The following is a 21118-nucleotide window of genomic DNA, read 5'->3' on the forward strand; positions in this document are numbered from 1 at the left end:
TAATTCTAGTTTGGCAGTTAGGGGATTCAGAAATAATGTACCTATTTTTTTTCCATTGTCTTTGGAATGAAATATGAAAAGATTCTGAAGTAACTGCAAACCTGCTGTATTAGCAAAATGGTTAAGAGCACGATTGCTAAAGCCAGACTGGGTTCAAGTCCTGACTTTGTAACCTTGAGCAAATTACTTGTCTTTTCTGTCTTAGGTTGCCCACGCAGTAAAAATAATAATTGTAACTACTTTATAGGGATTAATATACATAAAATACTTAGAGACGGTGCTTGACACATAGTAGAGCTATGAAAGTCTTAGCTATTAGAAATAATAGTAGTGGTGGTAAAAACTGTAACATACAAGATCTTTTTAGATTATACTTACGTCAGATGAGTGAATTTTCCTGATGTTTTATGTTTTCTGATAATTTGGGCCTGATCATTGACAAAAGAGCTTCATTACTCTGTATATATTCTTACCTGTAGGTGCCTTAATGTTTGTGGCATGGATGACTACCGCTAGCATAGGTGTACTGATTGCCCGGTTCTTCAAACCTGTTTGGTCAAAAACTTTCTTCTTTGGTGAAGCAGCTTGGTTTCAGGTAGGTATTTGAGAAAAAGTTTAATGCAATTTCCGTATTATTTGAACACTGCAAGCATGAAAACATGAAGTATGTATTCTTTATGTAGTTACACTTGTAGGTTTGGAATCCTAATTATTTCTTCTTCTTTTCTCGCTGGTTTCCTAACCAGTTGAGAAAAGACACAATATGTTTGATGGAGGCCAAAATAGGGACAACTTCATGAAGGATCAAGCTAGATTGGAGAGTGTGTGCGGGCCATGTGTGTCTCTTTGTAATATAACTTTGGAACCCAAAATATTCTGTCATATATGAAGTCTACTTGCAGGGGGAGATGCTGGGAGAGCATTCACCCCCGGCTCTGAGTACAGATGGGTTCCGGAAGGCAGGAGAGCAGGATAAAGACATGGTGGGTGCTTGCTGAATTTCAAAGCGGAGACCCACCCTTTGGTTGATGGTCACTGAATGTTGGACTATCCCTAGCTCACCAAGGAAGATTATCTGTCTCCTTTGTAGGTGGGAAAAGAAACTGGAAGTGTTCTTTTCATGTCGCCCCTTCCTGTGAGCTGGGTAGGCAGTCTCCTCATAGAAACACGAACATGAGTAAGGAAGGGCCTTTCAGAACAAAATGACCCTCATCTTCCATGTGTCATGGAGTACAGATACTCACACATATGGTGGAAGATCAACGAATGTATGTTGAATTAGAATATACATACCTGTTTATAGAAAAAATTACTGCTTATTGGAACAGTATTGACTTTAAAGGTATCCATAGCACTTCATAAATTCATGTAAATTTGTAGCTTTCAAGGTTTGTATCTAATCTCATTTCCCTCTCTTGGTTGTTAGGGCCAATCTGTTTTATTTGTTCTCCCTACTGTGACCTGCCTCTGCACTCTCTCCCTCTATCTGCTCATGTGGATATTCCCAACTGGAAGACTGTTGTGTCTCCTCTTCACCAATTCAAATCCTCACCTGCATTTAAAACTATTACGTATATATAGGGTGACTATGTATCCTACTTTTCCCTGGAATAGCATTTGCACCAGTATTCTTGGCATAACCAATTGGCAGTGCCTCTTTTCTCCCTATTCTCTTGATTTGGACAATGAATTACACTACTTAAAATCAGTACACTTAACCTTTGCATGTGTAATTTTTGAGGAATTTCAATCTGCACCTCAATGTGCCTCTCTTGCTTTAATGACTATTTTTAACTAATTACTGTTTTTAGTTATTTCATGTATGTTTCTCTTGTCTACTCAATTATATCCCAAACTCCTTAGTAGACAATATTTTCTGTTTCCTTGTTGTCTCTGTACCTGATACAGCACTGTGCCTCATGCTGGAGCTTAATCTGTGTTTCTGGAAGGAAATGAAGTACCTGGCCAAGTAAGCAAGCTCAGTGTGTGAAATACCCATTCCTGCTGCTCTGTGTAGGTGAAGTCTTGACAAATGCTTTTGAATGATGCGAATGGCAACTTAGAGTTTTCTCTGAAGTTCAGTGGTATACTTAGGTTTTTTTTTTTTTTTTTTTTTTTGACTGACCACCAACTGTGATTAGATGCCAGTTGAATGCATACCTCAGCCAGTCTTACCCCAGGATCTTGCTCTATAGTAACACCAATTCCTTTCTATCGCAGACTTAACTCTTCTTCCCTCTTTGTCGTCTCACCTTTGCAGGTACATCGAATGCTCATGATCACTACATCTGCCCTCACCTGTGTTGCGTTTGTTCTGCCTTTTATGTACAGAGGAGGCTGGAGTCGGGTAAGTCTATCCTAAAATAGGATCTTTTTCCATAAATCCATTTTATATAAAAGCAGATTGCTGTTTTCTTCTTTCGTTTTTGAATTCTCTGGTGACTGTTTCACAGGGTTGGGGCTCAGGAATAGAGAGGGCCGGGGGTGGGGTGAAAATGTCAGCGCAGAGTACTTGGTAATGAAGTGTATTTTCAGGCTGCATCGAAATGTTATGCCCGCAATATAGCTTTAGTTAGTTTTTCTCCTACAGTGTTGCTAGTTGTCAAGTTGATTTCAACTCATGGTGACCCCATGTGTGCAGAGTAGAACTGCTCCATAGGGTTTTCAAGGCTGTGACCATTCAGAAGGTCTTCTGAGGCACCTCTGGGTAGATTCGAACCTCCAATCTTTTTGCTAGTGGTCAACGGCTTAACTATTTGCGTCACCCAGGCCCCTCCTTTTCTCTGGTAGAGTGGCGAAAATTCAAAATGTGATGTCTAAGGAACATGAACAATGCAAATAGTTTCCTCACCTAGTACTTTGAGTATTACATGTTAGTTACATTCCTGCTATGTGACTGGCTGTGCTAATTGCTTTAGATGTGTTATCAAACTGAAGTCTCAAATGAAGTATCAATAATAGTCCCATGTCACAAATGAAGAAACTGAGGCTGACTTTCACATGTTTGTCGTTAGCTCATCTCTCTCCCCTGGCTTCAGACTCACACACCTGGCTGTCCTCTCAGGATCTCTATTTGCACATCTATTAGACGTCTCAAATTTAACGTATCTATGATGGAATTCCTGATCTTTCCTTCCAGTCCTGCTCCACCTGCTGCCAACCTGGTATTAACTATTAGCAGCTCCATCTTTAGGCCAAATGTTGGGATTATCTTCAATTCCCTTCTCAGACACACCTTATATTCAATCCATCAGGAAATCCTGTTGGCTCTACATTTGAAATATACCCAGATCTGACACTTCTCACTGCCACTGATGCAATTACCTAGATTTGAGCCAGCTTCATTTTTCACTAGGGCACCTAACTGGTCTCCTTCTGTAAATCCTTGCCCATCTACAATCTATTTTCAACAAAGGAGGCAGACTGATTTTTTAAAAAATGTAAATCAAATCACATCATTTCTGTGCTCTAAACTGGTTTCTCAGATGTCTCTCTATTTCACTCAAAGTAAAAGCCGTGGCCCTTCCAATGACCAGATGATTTGGCTCCCAGTTACGTCTCCGAGCTCACCTGTTCCTGCACGCCCTCTAGTCTATCTCACTCCACACTGGCCTCCGTGCTGGCCTGCAGACATGCCAGACTTCTGCTTCGGTGTCTTTGTAAAGAGTCTTCCTTCCACCTGGGCACATGCTTCCTCCACCTCCCCACCTTCTTCAAGTCTGTACTCACATCTTCCCAGTGAGTCCTGCCCTACCCTTTTTTTTCCCTCATAACACTCTTTATATAATATCATGTCATATAGTTTACTTATTTATTGTTTTTTTATTTAGTTTTTCCACACTAGCATGTAACCTCCTTGAGAGCTGGGATATTTATTGGTACGTTCAGTGATGTATCCTGAGCACCCAGAACATAGCAGGCACTCAGTAAATGCACTCAGTAAATATTTATTGAATGAATGATTAAGGTTTTCAAGAATAAGTGAGGTACCTAAGGTCAGGACCTGTGCTTCCATTGCACTCTTCCAATTTTATAGCCAGTCGGAATTTGATATCAAAATATTTCGGAGGTTGAGCTGGTGCTGTAAGGGCTAAGATGAATGAATCTTGAATCACGGATATTACTAGGACACCTCCCTCCTGCTTTTTAGGCAGTTTATGTGTTGGTCAGCCTATTTTTTTTTAAAAGGAAATTACGAAAATTTTCTAATCAAGACATTGGAACCACAGTCAGGTATTTGGGACAAGAGTAATTCTTGTCTTGTAAACTTTGTAGTTTACCAACAAGCCTTTGCAATTTATGAATAGAAAAGTATAAAGGCTAAAGCGTAACTCAAGGACCGGACGACTTGGGTTCAAATCCTGACATCATCACTTATTACCTGGGACACCTTGCGCAAGTTACTTAGCTTCTCTGCCCCTCAGTTTACTCATCTCTAAAATGGGGATAACATAATATCTACCTTATAGGCTTTCATGAGGATTTAGAGTTAATAAACTTAAAGCACTTAGAATAGTTCCTAGCACATACTAAGCACAGATATGAGTTTTGTTTTTGTTTCCATTATTGCTTTTTATTAGATAGAGGCACTTTCCATTTCCAGAGGTTATAATCTTACCTGTGTATAACTGAGTCTATGGTTTGAAGGTGCTTTTACGGTGCTGTTTTGTCAGCCTTTAGTTCCTATTTGCACAGGAATCTTAGTTATCTAGTGCTGCTGTAACAGAAATACCACAAGTGGATGGCTTTAACAAACAGAAATTTATTTTCTCAAAGTCCAGGAGGCGAGAAGTCCAAATTCAGGGTGCCAGCTCTAGGGGAAGGCTTTCTCTCTCCATTGGCTGTTGGGGGGAAGGTCCTTTTCATCAATCTTCACCTGGTCAAGGAGCTTCTCAACACAGGGACCTTGAGTCCAAAGGACGCGCTATTCTCCTGACTGTTGTTTCTTGGTGGTATGAGGTCCTCATGTCTCTCTGCTTGCTTCTCTCTTTTATATCTCAAAAGAGATTGATTTAAGACACAACCTAATTTTGTAGATTGAGTCCTGCCTTGTTAACATACTGTCTCTAATCCTGCCTCATTAACGTCATAAGGCAGGATTTATAACGCATAGGAAAATCACATCATATAACAAAATGGTGAACAATCACACAATACTGGGAATCATGGCTGTCTTGGTTATCTAGTGCTGCTATAACAGAAACACCACAAGTGGATGGCTTTAACAAACAAATTTATTCTCTCACAGTCTAGTAAGCTAGCAAGTCTGAGCTCAGGGTGTTAGGCCCAGAGAAAGGCTTTCTCTACCTGTCAGCTCTGGAGGAAGGTCCTTGTTATAAATCTTCCTCCAGCCCAAGAGCTTCTCTGCGCAGGGACTGGGGTCCAAAAAACACACTCTGCTCTTGGCACTACTTTCTGGGTGGTATAAGGTCACCCTGTCTCAGTGCTTGCTTCTCTCTTTTTATCTGAAAAGAGATTGGTTTAAAACACAACCTAATCCTGTGGGTTGAGTCCTGCCTCATTAATATAACTGCCACTAATCCCATCTCATTAACATCATAGAGGTAAGATTTGTAACATATCAGATGACAAAATGATGGACAATCACACAATACTGGGAATAATGGACTAGCCAAGGTGACAGATATTTTTGGGGGACACAATTCAGACCATGACAATGGCCTAGCCATATTGACACATATTTTGGGGAGACACAATTCAATCCATAACAGCAGGCTTACTCCCATGTCTCAGAAACCACTGTATTCCTGTTCTAGATCACAGATCTTGGGTCTCACCGATCATGGAAGTCAGTGACAACAGATCGTGGCACACTATTTCTCCCTCTAAACATGTTACAGGATAGAATGTCTTCTTAGTCCTCCCCTTAAGTTCTTAGGTAAAATCCTTGTACAAAGTGCCCTGATCCAACTGTCCACTGTTTTGAGCAGGTGTACAAAATAAGAGAGAAGTATAGCAGAAACTGTTGAGATACCATGTTGGTGTCTTTTCTTGGGTTAGACCTTCATTCTGAACAGGGGAGATAAGATTTTAATACAGTCGCTATAGAGGTTATTCACTTAATCAGTAAATGTTTCTTGAGTGACTAAGACTTTGTTGTTAAACACTGGGGTTACAAGGAACCATAGAGAACCTACAGCTCAGGGAAGCAAAGAGATCTAAACTAATAGTTACAACACACTGGGATGATTGCTCTCCAGTTGTGGATACCAGTTAGTCTTAGTTGGGCTACAAGTGGCTGTCCTGGTGTTGGTGGTCTTCTGACATCCTGGTGGGGGATTGGCGGCATTGTGTACATGGATTCCACCATGCCACTTACATACTTTGTGGCCTTAAACACACTCTTTGGCCGCTGAACCTCAGTTCTCCCATTTGTAAAATTAGGATGTTGATAACCAGCCATCAAGCATTGTAACGAGGGTTAGTGATAATGCATGTAAAGTATGTGCCTGATACAAAGTAGACTCTCAGTGATTGGTGTCTATTATTATTAAATATTTAAAGCCATGAAAAAAACATTAAAAATTGTGTGCATGTATTATTTTTCACTCGAGGACTTAAATTGTTGGGAAAGAGTGAGACCATAAAATGATGTAATTTTGTTTAGCATGCAGGTTATCACCCATACCTTGGTTGTATGGTGATGACTTTAGCAGTTCTTCAGCCTCTTCTGGCAGCCTTCAGGCCACCTATACACGACCCAAGGTATGTATAGCTTTTATTTATAAATGTTCTTGATGTGGATATCATTAGTTGGCAAACTCTATTTTCAAGTAGTGGAAAAATTTGTAAAATTCAGTAACAAATTTTATTTTCTTTGAAATAACTTTAAGATGTATTTCAGATATATAATTCATAGGCAATAAGGGAAATACTGCTTTTTATTCTCTTGGGAGTTGATTGTAATTCTGTTACTTTTAAGGATACTGACTGGTTCTTTATTTTGGTAGAAGGCAAATGTTTAACTGGACTCATTGGAGCATAGGAACAGCTGCTAGAATAATAGCGGGTAAGTCATTGCAATGCCACTTGTATAGTTGCTGGATGTTTATATTATACATTGTAATTTGGCTTAAATGATTTTTAGATCCATTAATAATTGGAATAATTGGTTGTTGAGGAGAAATCAGCCTTAAACACTGAAATCCAGAAAGTAATTTCTGGAGGTAACTATTTAAGTCATTATTTCAGTTTTAGGTTTAAGGTTTTTTAAATGTCTTTAAAACTCTCTTCTTAAGACTTCTTAGCATTTGACTTTTCCAGAAGAATAAGGTATGCTGATGGCCCAGCATTTGAGTAGCTCAAATTGCAAACTGTTTGCTAGTTGGACTGAGGCGGGGCATCAGGTCCAAGTCCATCATCATATCCACGTGGCTTGTGCCTTCCAGGATTCGGTGGTTCTCAAAAGTCAAGCGTGATTACCAGTACATTTTGATGCCATATGTAATAAACACTAAAGCAGGCAACTCCTACCTTAACATTTCTGTAGTCTGTGGGGATTCTTCTTGGAAAGGGGGGTGGTGGTATGAGCAACAATGGTTCCTATACTTTTCTCTCTTCCTCCATTGCAGAATTACAAATTTTTAGGAAGGCTGGGTACCTGTCTTTTAGCAATTGGTTGGTCACAATTATAATTTCCCATCTTACCCGATAAAATAGTCTTATAATTAAAAAAAGACTAAACCTCTTGGTCTTAAATATGAATCTTATTCATTTAATGAGCTCCTTTAATATGTTTTCTTGATATAATACACACACACACACACACACACACATACACACACTCCTCTCTGTTGGTAGGACTATATTTAAATATATATATATATATTTTTAAACTTAGTGGCAGCAATGTTCCTTGGAATGGATTTACCAGGGCTGAATCTTCCGAAACCCTGGAAAACCTATGCGATGATTGGATTTGTAGCCTGGCATGTTGGAACAGAGATTGTTCTGGAGATACACGCTTACCGACTAACTCGGAAAGGTAACCTGTTCAAAAAGCCATGTTATGTAGAATCCCATTTCTATACATATTGAAATTTAATTAAATAATTTCCTGATACACATGGTTGAATATTACATGGTAGCTCACTAAAAATCTCTGTTGTGATTACTCAGCCAGTGGTAGAAATTGTAGAAAGTTTCTGCCTTTATTCTTTACATTCATTCGTATTAGAATTTGTGAGTAAAATATAAGGAAAAGGTATTAGGGTAGAAGGCTTCTTTGTAAGTACTTCTTTTTTGCATGCTAGTCTGAGTTGGTGGTAGGACACACTGAGAATCCTGAATGCTTGGAGCTGAGGGAACCCTAAGATGGGAGAAGAGGAGGTACCCCAAATCAGCCTAGGGTAGAGCTGCAGGCATATTTCACCTATTTGGCAAACTTACTGTGGACTGTTACTCAGGTTGCCATATACATAGATAGATTGGAAGGACCTACCTTGCCTATACTCTTTAAGAGCAGGGCCAGTTTTGGTCTTAGTATCAAGAAGGGTCAGGATACCAATAGCCTCATGAGGAGTAGGGCGATTAATAGAGAGTGGATGACCTCACTAGCTTGGATTCTAGGCTAAGTGTCCTCTGGGTCCTATTTGGTTTTCAGTCTCCAAAATGGTAGATGAAAGTGTTCTTCTAAATACAAAAGCTCTTTGTGGCCTAGTATACATGTGAACCCAGGATTCTGGCTGGCTTGGTAGGAAATACCTGTCCTGCCCTTTTTGGTTTTTGATCGGGCTACAGACTTGGAGCTTTTGATGACCAATGAATTATAGCTTGCTGTTCAAAATATTTCTATACTGAAAATTTGGAATGCAAGGATTTTGATGCGGTGTTTATTGACTAGAAAAAGAGAGCATATTTCCCTTGACGAGTGTGTGCTATCTGAATTTGTGAGAGCCATAAATATTCAGGAAGCTTGGAAGTGGCCGTAGTGGGAGAATTTACACCCTGGAAATTGGCAAATGTTACAAATTAAGTTTTTTGGGGGGAAGGGGAGTGGGAGGGAAAAGAGTTAGTTTACCTGCATACCACTGACCTTCATAAACTTATGTTGTTCTTGACAGTTGAAATATTGGATGATACTAGAATTCAGATCCTTCAGTCATTTACTGCTGCTGAAGCCGAAGTAAGTCCCTCTTTTCTTGCTTAATGACACAGGCCTCAATGGTGGTAGTGTCTTTCATGTGTCAATTTTTTTTTCAGGGTCGTACATTTAAAAAGGCAGTGTTAGCAATTTACATCTGGGGAAATGTGACTTTTCTCGTGATATTCTTATCTGCAATCAACCAGCTATAAGCACATCAAGAACATGGATTTGTTTTGCAGACCAGGTGATAATTATCATCCAGCTAAAGAAACCTGAAGCTTGCGCCGACTGCCTCGAGCATATTCTTGAATTCTAACTTGGAAGGTGAGGGTCATGTTTATGGAAGCATTCTGAAGCCTGGCCTGTAGAGATCAGCATTCAACAGATTTCCGTGGATTATAAAAGGATGTCAAGCCTTTCTGTGTAATTCTGGGTCTTAAAGGGAGGGCTGTTCTTGACGAGAAGTTGCTCTCAAATACTTTCTCTGCCATGTTTTTAAGAATGTTAGCATTTCAGAAAATAAATAAGACCCATTGAGAAAACAGAACAACTAAATCTGTCATCAGGATGAAAAAGAGATTCTTTTTTTTTTTTGCAGTATTAAGACTGCAAAGGTGCTGTGGTACATTAAAGAAAACACTTTTTTTTAAATTAGTTTATCTAAATGGCCCTTTTTAGGACTTTACAAAAAACCATGTTTTTCAGTCCAGTGTTTTAGACACGTCATTTGCTCTGTGTATGTTGTTACTTCTCTGGTAAAAATGGAGGTGGGGCAGACACCATTGTGAGTTCATTCACATTTTAAATATATTATAAATATTATAATTTATTTCTTAGGAATGAAATGCAAGTATTCTTCTTCTGCTTAGAAATCCTTTTATATATATTCATTTAGGGACCTGAAATGACATTTCATATATTAATTGCCTTGAGTATAAGATTTAAATCCTGTAGCATACGGAGGTTGTAGACTTGCATTTCAAAATTAATAAAACTCACCCATGTAAACATATCTAACAGTTACTCTTTTTCCTTACCAAAATAAAGTAAAATGGGTGGTTCTGCTTTGTCAGCTGTTCCTGATGTCCTAAGGAATCAGAGTGATCAGTGTTGTTTTCCTTTCTACTCCAATAGTTTATGGTTAGGTCCTGTATTTGCTATGAGGATTTCTAGCCAATGGGTGGCGCTATGATACCGAAGTAACTGCTGTGTTCCTGTTTCCTTGTGATTTATTTTTAGTACTTAAATAACATCATGGTGTTTCTCTTAAATTCCCTTAAATTCCACCAACTCTTCTTTGTCTTCATTTAAAAAATTTCTACATGATTTTATTTTTTGGGTCAGAGTTACAGGGTAGAAACTCAAATTAGGGACCAGAGTTGTTCTTTTCTGGTTTCATTTTTATCGTTTGTTTGTTGTCTAACCATAATTATTTATAACAATTGTTTAATATTTTCATTTATATTCTTCTGACCCTGTCACAAATGAATATAACTATACTAGGCAAAGGAAGCAGCAAACCCAGGCATTCTTAAAATAAAAAAGTTTAGGGAGTCATACTTGCCTATTCCTTAATTGTTATTCCTGGTTATGTTATAGTTTCTGTGTGGTCCAAGGACCTAATTTCTATCTGGTATAAATAATAGTCTCAGCTATGTATCCTACATATTTTACTGCATAAAATGATATGCAATTTTTGTATTTATTCCTTCTGTAGGTGTTTATCATAAGAAGTTTAGGATTTAGATGTGAACTTTCTGTGTTCATGTTTTATAAGTGCCAGGGTTTTTTCCTTACTGTCTAAGTTTTCCATTTGATTGTCTTTATTGAAAAAACACCTAGTATAGCAAATACTAAACACTAAACTATTTTCTTCCAGTTCCTTATAGAAAGCATCTTAAAGGTTAATACATTTCTCTTAATAAATTATATTCTGTGCCTGACAAGGAAAAGTTCTGTTAAGCGAAAGATGAGCCTTGGTGTGTTTGGTTTTCAAAATATGTGAACTTCCTGGACTTCCAGTGCTAAGCCTAAGATATTTTAACTTCTTCTTTTTCACTTATTCATCTGTTGGCACTCTTTTTTTTATAATTAATTTTATTTTGTTTTTGAGAATATACACAGCAGATCCCACACCAATTCAACAATTTCTACCTGTACAATTCATTGACACTGATTACATTCTTTAAGTTATGCAACCATCCTCACCCTTCTTTTCTGAATTGTTCCTCCTCCACTACCATAAACTCACTGCTCCCTAAGTTTCCTATCTAATCTATCTATTGTCAGTTTGAACCCATATAGATAGTTCTTGAAAGAACAATACTCAAGGCAGACATTCTTTGCTAGTTAAGCTAAGCTATTGTTTGGTTTAAGACTTCAGGGGAAAGTATTCTTTGATGGTTATAAGGGTGGGGAGGGGTGGGGAGGGAAATTCACTAACTAGATAATAGACAAGGATCCTCTTTGGTGAAGGAAAGACAACACGCAATACAGGAGAAGTCAACACAACTGGACCAAAGCAAAAGCTAAGAAGTTTCCTGCACACATCCAAACACTTCGAGGGACAAAGCAGCTGGGTTTGGGGCTTAGGGACCATAGTTTCAGGGGACATCTAAGTCAAATGGCATAATAAAGTTTATTAAGAAAATTGTTCAGCACCCCACTTTGGTGAGTGGCGAGCAGCCATCTAAGATGCACCAGTTGGTCCCAACCCACTTGGAGCAAAGGAGAATGAAGAACACCAAAGACACAAGGAAAACATTAGCCTAAGAGACCAAAGGGCCACATAAACCGGAGACTCTACCAGCCTGAGACCAGAAGAACTAGATGGTGCCTTGCTACCACCAATGACTGCCCTGACAGGAAACACAACAGAGAATCCCTGACGGAGCAGGAGAAAAGCGTGGAGCAGAACTCAAATCATGTAAAGAAACCAGATTTAATGGTCTGAAAGAGACTGGAGGAACCCCTGAAACCATGGCCCCTGGATGCTTTGTTAACCCAGAACTGAAGCCCACTCTTCAGACAAAAATCAGCAGGACTATAAAACAAAATAATGCACGTGAGGAGTGCGCTTCTTAGTTAAATCAGATACACAAGACCAAATGGACGACCCCTGTCTGGAGGCAGGATGAGAAGGCAGAAAGGGACAGGAACTGGTTGAATGGACACAGGGAACCTGGGGTGGAAAGGGGGAGTGTGCTGTCACATTGTGGAGATTGCAACTAATGTCACAAAACAATATGTGTATACATTTTTGTATGAGAAATTAATTTGAGCTGTAAACTTTCACCTAAAGCACAATTTAAAAAACAAACAAAAAAGACTCTGGGAAATATTTTTGGTTTAAGGTTTAAAGATTTTCTCAGGACGATAGTTTTGAGAGTTCATCCAGCCTCCGTAACTCCAGAAAGCCAGGAGTCCATGAGAATTTGAAATTCTGTTCTGCAATTTTACTCCTTTTGATCAGGATCCTCTATAGAATCTTTGATCAAACATTCAGTAGTGGTAGCCCAAAAAAAAAAAAAACAAGTCTGTTGCCATTGAGTCGGTTCTGACTCATAGCCAGGCACCAACCAGTTCTTCTGGTCTCATGGCAAAGGAGGCAGTTGTTCATGGAGGCAATTAGCCACATATTCCATTTCCTCCTCGTATTCCTGATTCTCCTTCATCTGTTGCTCCAGGGGAATAGAGACCAATTGTGGCGCTTTGGATGGCTGCTTGCAAGCTTTTAAGACCCCAGGCACTATATAATGATCTAGGATATAGAACAGAAACACTAAACAAGATATTAGGCCAATTAACTGGGATAGCCCATGAAACCACGACCCTAAACCTCCAGACCAAGAAACCAAATCCCATAAGGTGTTTAGTTGTACGTAAGCAGCCTCAGCATCTTCATTCATCTTCATTTGTAAAGAGCATTCTGGCTGTACTTCCAAGACAGATTTGTTTGTTCTTCTGGCAATCCATGGTATATTCAATATTCTTATTTAACTCCATAATTTAAAGACATCAATTCTTCTTTGGTCTTCCTTTTTCATTGTCCAGCTTTCGCATACATATGAGACAATTGAAAATACCATGGCTTGGGTCAGGTGCACCTTACTCCTCAGAGTGACATCTTTGCTTTTTAACACTTTAAAAAGGTCTTTTGCAGCAGATTTGCTCAATGCAATGCATCATCTGATTTCTTGACTGCTGCTTCCATGGGCACTGATTGAAGATCTAAGTAAAATAAAATGCTTGACGACTTCAATACTTCCTCGTTTCTTATAATGGTCCTTATTCGTCCAGTTGTGAAGATTTTTGTTTTCTTTATGTTAAGGTGTAACCCATACTGAAGCTTGTAGTCTTTGATCTTCATCAGTTAAGTGTTCAGATCCTCTTCGTTTTCAGCAAGCAAGGTTGTGTCATCAGCATATTTTGATGCCGTTAAAATTGGAGTTGGTGTTTTATCTTATTTTCCAATTTTTCATTGTTAGTATATAAAGATAAAATTGATCCTTCTATATTGACTTTGCATCCTACAACTCTGTTAAATTTACTTAGTAGTTGTAGTCATCATTTTGTTTTAATATTCCTTAGGATTATCTTGAACAAAGACCTTTGTTCTTTTTTTTTTTTTTTTTCCGTTTTTTCTTTTCACCAGTGTACGCAATAAATAGAATGTCAGCCAAAAGTGACGTGTGCACCTAGTTGGCATCTGCTGCACCTTCCTTTTTCCCCCGCATCCTGGAGGGGGGCAGGATGTGGAGGGTTGAGTGTGTGTACCATTTAACACACATTAGAGCCAAACCAACACTGGAACAACAAGACACAATCTGGAGGAGTTTTAAAATCCTGATAAATACCAAAGAAGTACTAAAATAGATTTGATTCATTTATTTGATAACTTCTACTAGAGGCTACCCATGCCCTTCAGATTGAATTCCAAAGACCACAAAATAATAAAAATCAAAATGGCTTCAGTTATGAGTGTTAACGCTAGCCATACTTTTCTAGAATTCATTTCTTTTTGTTTGTTTTTTGAAAAACATGCTTATCTTTATGGAGGATTCCTTTTTTAAGAAGAAAACTTATGATTTTACTCATCGTTGTTGGCAACATTGCTGAAGATATAAAGACATTTAGTTTGATGTAACGATGACTCCTACCAAAAGAAATTTTAAAAATACACAGATTGTTAAATATTTAGGAATATGTTTAATGAAAGGTGTGCAAGATCTGTACATTAAACACCACAAAGTATTGCTGAGTGTCTTGGTCATCTAGCGCTGCTGTAACAGAAATACCACAAGTGGATGGCTTTAACAGAGAGAAATTTATTGCCTCACAGTCCAGTAGGCTAGAAGTCCGAATTCAGGGCGCCAGCTCCAGGGAAAGGCTTTCTCTCTCTGTTAGCTCTGGAGAAAGGTCTTTGTCATCAGTCTTCACTTGGTCTGGGAGTATCTCAGCGCAGGAACCTCAGGTCCAAAGGATACGCCCTGCTCCTGGCTCTGCTTTTTTGGTGGTATGAGGTTCCCTACTCTCTGCTTGTGTCTCTTTCCTTTTATCTCTTGTAAGATAAAAGGTGGTGCAGGCCACACCCCAGGGAAACTCCTTTACTTTGGATCAGAGATGTGGCCTGAGCCAGGGTGTTACATCCCACCCTAATCCTCTTTAACCACAGGCAGAGATTATGATTTATAACATAGGAAAATCACAAAAATGGAGGACAACCACACAGGGCCTAACCAAGTTGACACATATTTTGGGGGGACACGATTCAATCCATTACGCTGAAGGAAGTTAGAGTTGACTTCGATAAATAGATGGGTATGGATATGTCCAGGGATTGTCAAACTTAATATTATTAAAATAGAAATTCTTTCCATATTCATCTGTAAATTCAACTAAATCCCAATCAAAATTCTAGCAGGCTCATTTGATGGGACTGACAAACTTTCTAAAATTCCTATGGAAAGACAAAATATTTTAAATGACCAAAACTATTTTTAAAAAGAACACAAAGTAGCAACAAGCATATCTAGCACCCAGAGGTTGGTTTCTCCTTGCAGAAATGACTGATTTAAGGACTGGGGCAGGATATAGATAAGTCTGTAGCATTGTATAGTGACAAAGTATGGAAGAGGGAAAAACAATTTTGATAGGGATATATCAAAGGATCAAGGGCATCAACTGAGCTGCCAGTGACCAAAGCTGGAATGATTTGAGCAATGAAAAAATTATGTTGGGTTACAACTCAAATACAAATCAAACATCCACGAGTCCACACTGGTTTAAATAATTAATCAATCGATCTCCTGTGCAGAAGAAAGCCAAATAATTTACACAGATACCCCCAAATAGGGGCAACATAACTCCCTATTTTTCATTTTTCCTAAATTTTATTTATTGCTGTGAATATACACAGCAAAACTTACACCAACTCAACAGTTCCTACATGTACAATTGATGACATTGTTCAAGTTGCACAACAATTCTCTCCTGAGTTGTTCTTCCCTCATTAACGTAAACTCACTGTCTCCTTAGGTTCCTATCTAATCTTTTGAGTTGTTGTTGATTTGATTTCGTATAGATAATTCCTAAAAGAGCATAATGTTCAAGGCAGACATTCTTTACTAGTTAAGCTAAACAAATTGTTAAGTTTTAAGATGACGTCAGGATATTGTTGGTTTAAGGTTTAAAGATTATCTCAGAACAATAGTTTCAGGGATCTATCCACCCTCCATGGCTTCAGAAAGTCTACAGTTCATGAGAATTTGAAATTCTGTATTATCCCTCGTTTGATCAGGATGCTTCTATGGAATCTTTGATCAGAATGTTCAATAACGGTAGCTGGGTACCATCCATTTCTTCTGGTCTCATGGTAAAGAAGGTAGTTGTTCATAAAAAAAAAAAAAAGTTGTTCATAGAGGCACATTATTAGGCCAATTAACTGGTATGTCCCATGAAACCATGACCCTAAACCTTCAAGGAACCAAATCTCATGAGGTGTTTGGTTGTACATAAGCAGCCTCATAACTGTCTACTTCTTAAATGTGGGCTGAACATTCCAAAAAGTTCAACATAGAAAGGGGGAAAAAAGAATAACTTTATAGTGGAGAAACTTGACAAATGAGCCCTCAGCCAGGTGATCAAGGCCAACATCAGCAGTCAAATCATGTTGCTAGTATGTACCCTTGATATCATGTGATGAAAATGGTACTTTACCTCTGTAGTCTTGCTCCCCCAAACCCGTAAGCACAGTATAATCATGAGAAAAAATCATACAAATTTCAATAGAGGAGCATTCCACAAAAAATTGTGAGGACCAGTCTCAAAATTGCCAAGGCCATCAAAAGCAAGGAAAGTCTGAGAAACTGTTGCAGTGAAGAAGAGTCTAAGGAGACATGACAACTAAATGTAACCTGGATGGGATCCTAGAACAGAAAATGGATATTAGGCAAAAACTAAGGAAATCTGAATAAACTGTTGATTTTAGTTAATAATAATGTATCACTATTGGTTCATTAAGGAGCCCTGTGGCACAGCTGCTAAGTGAAAGGTCTGTGGTTTGAACCTACTATCAGCTCCACGGAAGAAAGATGTGGCAATCTGCTTCTGTAAAGACTACTGCACCGGAAACCCTATGGGGCAGTTCTACTCTGTCGGATAGGGTCGTTATGAGTCAGAATCAACTTGACAATGGGTTTGGGTTATTGGTTCATTAATTGTGACAAATGTACCATACCTTGAAGATGTAAATAATAGGGGAAACTGGATGCAGGGTACAGGGAAACTCTACTATCTTCTCAATTTCTCTGTAAATCTAAAACTTTTCTTGAAAATAAAATCTATTTCTAAAAAAGGACAAGTATTAAGAAGCTACAGTAATACGCACTAAAAAAAAGTGTGATATGAGATAATGGGAGACATATGGATAAATGGAACAAAATAAAAAATCCAGAGAGAAACACACACTTACAAGGTGAACTGATTTTCAACTAAGATGTCAAGGTAATTTAGTGTGGAAAATCATCTTTTACCACATACAGCTGGAGTAACTGAATACCTATGAAAAACAAATAGCCCTTACCTCTTACTTTATACCATACACAAAATTAGCTCAAAATGCCCATCTTAAGTGTTGAAAGCACAGAACATCAAGTAAGAAATGATAAAGGCTGTAGTAGCGTCCACCTTAGTGCCTGACATCTCAACCAAACTCGATCTAAATACTTTGTGTTCACTGTCAATTTAAATCCTCAGCTGTGTGAGGCGTATGGCACTTCTCTCATTTTACAGATAATGAAACATGCTCAAACAAGTTTTTCCCCCTACGGTTACACCACTGATGTGGCAGACATTATTGGTGCCTTGTCATATTCCCTCAGTCCACTTCTGCAGAGCCATGAGCTGCAGTCCTGAGAAAGTTCAGACTTTACTGACATTGTCCCACCAGAAGCATGTTTTTTCTACTCTAGACCTTCTTCAAAGCTAGTGAAGCCTATATGAACCTTGGGCAAATGCAGCCTGGAAGTGCGGGGGAGTTAACGCCCCAGGGGCGACCTTCAACTAATGAGGGACAAGAGCTGGTGAATAAATGCTCCAGTATCCTCTCCTTCCACCATCTGTCTGTCACTTTGTCATACTGTGGTGGCTTACATGTTGCTATGATGCTGGAAGCTGTGCCACTGGCATTTCAAATAGCAGTGGTACCCATGGTAGACAGGTTTCAGAGGAGCTTCCAGACTAAGACTAGGAAGAAAGGCCTGGAAATCTACACCCAAAAATCAGTCAGTGAAAACCCTATGGATCACAAAATATTGCCCGATAGAGTGCTGGAAGATGAGCCCCCCAGGTTAGAAGGTACTCAAAATACACAAACATACAGATTATGGAAACAGTGTACAACTGGGCAACGTTTTGTTCTGTTATGCATAGGGTTGCCATGAATTGGGGCCAATTCAACTGCAACTAATAACAACAACAATCCTCCCCCACAAACCAACAATTTTGAGCAGCATTCTGTACTCTAGAGATTCTGGCAGAATTGAGGAAACCCTGGGGCGTAGCAGTTAAGAGTTTGGCTGCTAACCAAAAGGTTGGCAGTTCGGATCCACCAGGTGCTCCTTGGAAACCCTATGTGGCAGTTCTACTCTGTCCAATAGGGTCGCTATGAGTTGGAACCAACTCAACGACAGCAAGTTTGGTTTTGGTTTTTGGTGAATTGAACCCTTGTTTTTTTCTAGAGCATCAACTTTAATTAGGCACTGTTTGTTTATATTGACTTTTATTCCTTTCCTGTTCCTTTCTTCCTGCTTCTGGGATCACCTCTTAAACCACTTGAGCCCAAGTCCTAATTTCAGGCTCGCTCCTCATTTGAAGCAGGAGTGGCTGTAGAAAGTAGAGACCCTCAGGATGGGGTTCTAGAACAGGATTGTCCACCTGAGAGCTGTGAGGTAAGTGGATAGTGATAACTATTAGCAGGTTGAAGTATCACAATTACTAAGACTCTCACTCATAGTGGATTAAGATATGGTTCAGTTAGGATATGCAGGAGTGACTGACATGTGGCAATGGTATTGTTGGGATTTTGAAGTTGGCTACTTTTTATTGCCTTAGAAGACTTGAAGACACATAATTCGGCTCGGGTCAGCCAAATATCAACTTAGGGCATGATGGAAAGCCAGATAGGTGCCATGGCAATGTTTAAAGAGACCCGCATATCCTGCAGCCAGAGGGCAGACTGTGATGAAAATAAGACCTATGTTTTAAACATAAGGATGACAGAAATAAAACAAAAACAAAATCTGTTGCCGGCAAGTCAATTCTGACTCATAGCGACCCTATAGGGGAGAGTAGAACTGCTCCACAGAGTTTCCAAGGAGCTCCTGGTGGACTCAAACTGCTGACCTTTTGGTTAGCAGCCATAGCACTTAACCACTAGGCCATGAGCGTGTCCAGAGTTACAAAGAAATGTGCAAGTTTGTTAGGTCACTTTTGCTAAAGTCAGGAGGGGGACCCCTGGACCTGGGACAGGGACAATTGAGTGACTATACCACAGAAATTTGAACCTCCAGGTTTCCCAGAACATTCTGGGCTAGCAGCAACAGCCCTCTCCCCCTACAGGAGAGCAGCCACTCTTTGCAAAGAACTTAAACTTGACACAACAAGGGCCTATAATGAATTAGGGGAGATGTTGAAACTACCTTAGCAGAGTATTAAGAAAGGGGTTGGAAGTCTCAAGAAAGTGGGGATGTTACAACGATTTATTAATGAGAACAGAGACCAGATCACCTAGGTTTAGAGGACACTCCCTGCACGAAAGCAATGGAAGGATGTACTGGTGAGGGGGCGGAATTTACATCTCTCAGGAGCCCAGCGATGGCTGTCTTCTGTAGGCCAGGGCTGAGAGTGGGAGACTCTGCCACTGAACTGGGATTTCTATTGTCAATGGGGTGAGAGGTTTTGGCGTAGTAGAAGCCAGGTCGTGTCACTCTGTAATAGGAAGGTGAACATAATTCTGCAACAGAAAGCAAGGCCAGATCATGGCAATGTCAAATGGACCACAGTATTTTTTGAGATGAGATAGATGGGCCGCTAGCTGCGGTAGCACTGAATTTGTATAAGTGGAAAATATCAATTCACAATTCCACTGCAGCTTCCAAACCTGATCTTAGGAAAAAAAAAAAAAAAAAATTTTTTTTTCCTAACCTGATCTTATTTATTTATTTATTTGATCTTAGGAGTCTGTAAATTCAAGGGGCGTGAGGGCAGAAGATCAGAAGATACAACAGTTTAGCCATATCTCATATCTGAGTGCTTAAGAAGGTTACTAGAAGGTAATAAATAAACATACCATGGTTTCTATGACTGGCTGTGTATGTTAAATCAGGAGAAAATTTTTAAGTCTCAGGGAATTGACTAAAGGAGGTCTCTGCTATATTATATAAATAAGCTGCCACCCACAGTTAGCCAGGGTGTTCTTTTCTTTTTACTTATTTATTTTTCAAGGGGAAGCTTCTGGCCGGTGGTCTGAACAGTTAATGCTAACCAAAAGGTTGGAGGTTTGACCACCCTGAGGTGCCTCAGAAGAAAGGCCTGGCAATCTACTTCTGAAAAATCAGCCATTGAAAACCCTATGAAACAGTTCTACTCTGACACACATGGGGTCTTCGTGAGTTAGAATCAACTTGATGGTAGCTGTTTTGGTTTTTTTTTTCTTTCTGGTAGGTAAAGCCATGACTCTTCAGAGTATTTCCAATCCCCAAAGAGTACTTTTAACCCTTAAGTCACTAACATGCTCTAATTTCCTCAACTATCAGTGTTGATATCCTAGATGAAGAAAGCCGTACGTTTGCGGGATGCAGTCATTTGGTACTACATTAGAACTTGTGAAAGCCAGAGCCTGTGTAAGGTGGAAGCCTGTCAGAGAAGGAAAATTCAAATATTTTCTGCTAAATAGAGAGCAATAGAGAAATGCTGACTGCACCTGTCAAAGGCAGAAAACTTGCAAGACCCATAAAAACAAGGCAGTCCTGTCAAGCTCCAGCTCTCGCAGTTTTCACTGTGTTTGTCATTGAATTAGACACTGATTAAAAATCTATTTTGTGCTGGATAGTAAGAAAGTCTCTTGGGTTAGTGTACAGATGAATAAGGCAGTCTTTGCCTTTAAAGGATTTTACTGTCCAGTAGTGGACAAAAGTATACACAAGTGCAACATCTTATACAAAGGAAATGAAGGGGGAAGGGAAGATGAGAAGAGATGAGAGGAAGTGCTGAGTGTTGTCTGACCATGGAATGAGCTGGACTCGAGATTCTGCATTTGTACGGCCAAGGAAAAGACAAAGCAATATGAGCATCAGGTCATAAAACAGCAAACACTGATGTTAGCATAGTCTTTAGGACAGTCTTTTTTTTTTTACTGGCATACATCCTTATAAACACTGATGCTATTGGAGGTCAAAAAATTTGAATATTGTTAATGTAATATAGTTCAAATTAATAGTTTCAATATTGAGG

At 39.2% G+C, this 21118-nt stretch overlaps 1 protein-coding gene across 1 annotated transcript in view; it reads left to right on the forward strand.

Moving 5' to 3' along the window:
• FRRS1 (ferric chelate reductase 1) overlaps positions 1 to 10846 on the forward strand; it is a 59066-nt gene extending 48220 nt beyond the window's left edge. Inside the window, exons 10-16 of the mRNA XM_049880277.1 lie at positions 480 to 595; positions 2261 to 2347; positions 6629 to 6726; positions 6972 to 7030; positions 7862 to 8005; positions 9084 to 9145; positions 9223 to 10846. Coding sequence (XP_049736234.1) covers positions 480 to 595; positions 2261 to 2347; positions 6629 to 6726; positions 6972 to 7030; positions 7862 to 8005; positions 9084 to 9145; positions 9223 to 9315 — 659 coding nt within the window. The 3' untranslated portion in view covers positions 9316 to 10846. The remainder of the gene's footprint in view (positions 1 to 479; positions 596 to 2260; positions 2348 to 6628; positions 6727 to 6971; positions 7031 to 7861; positions 8006 to 9083; positions 9146 to 9222) is intronic.
• Positions 10847 to 21118: the final 10272 nt, after the last annotated feature.

Source organism: Elephas maximus, chromosome 3 (assembly GCF_024166365.1).
Source record: "Elephas maximus indicus isolate mEleMax1 chromosome 3, mEleMax1 primary haplotype, whole genome shotgun sequence".
In the NCBI taxonomy this organism is placed as follows: Eukaryota; Metazoa; Chordata; class Mammalia; order Proboscidea; family Elephantidae; genus Elephas; species Elephas maximus.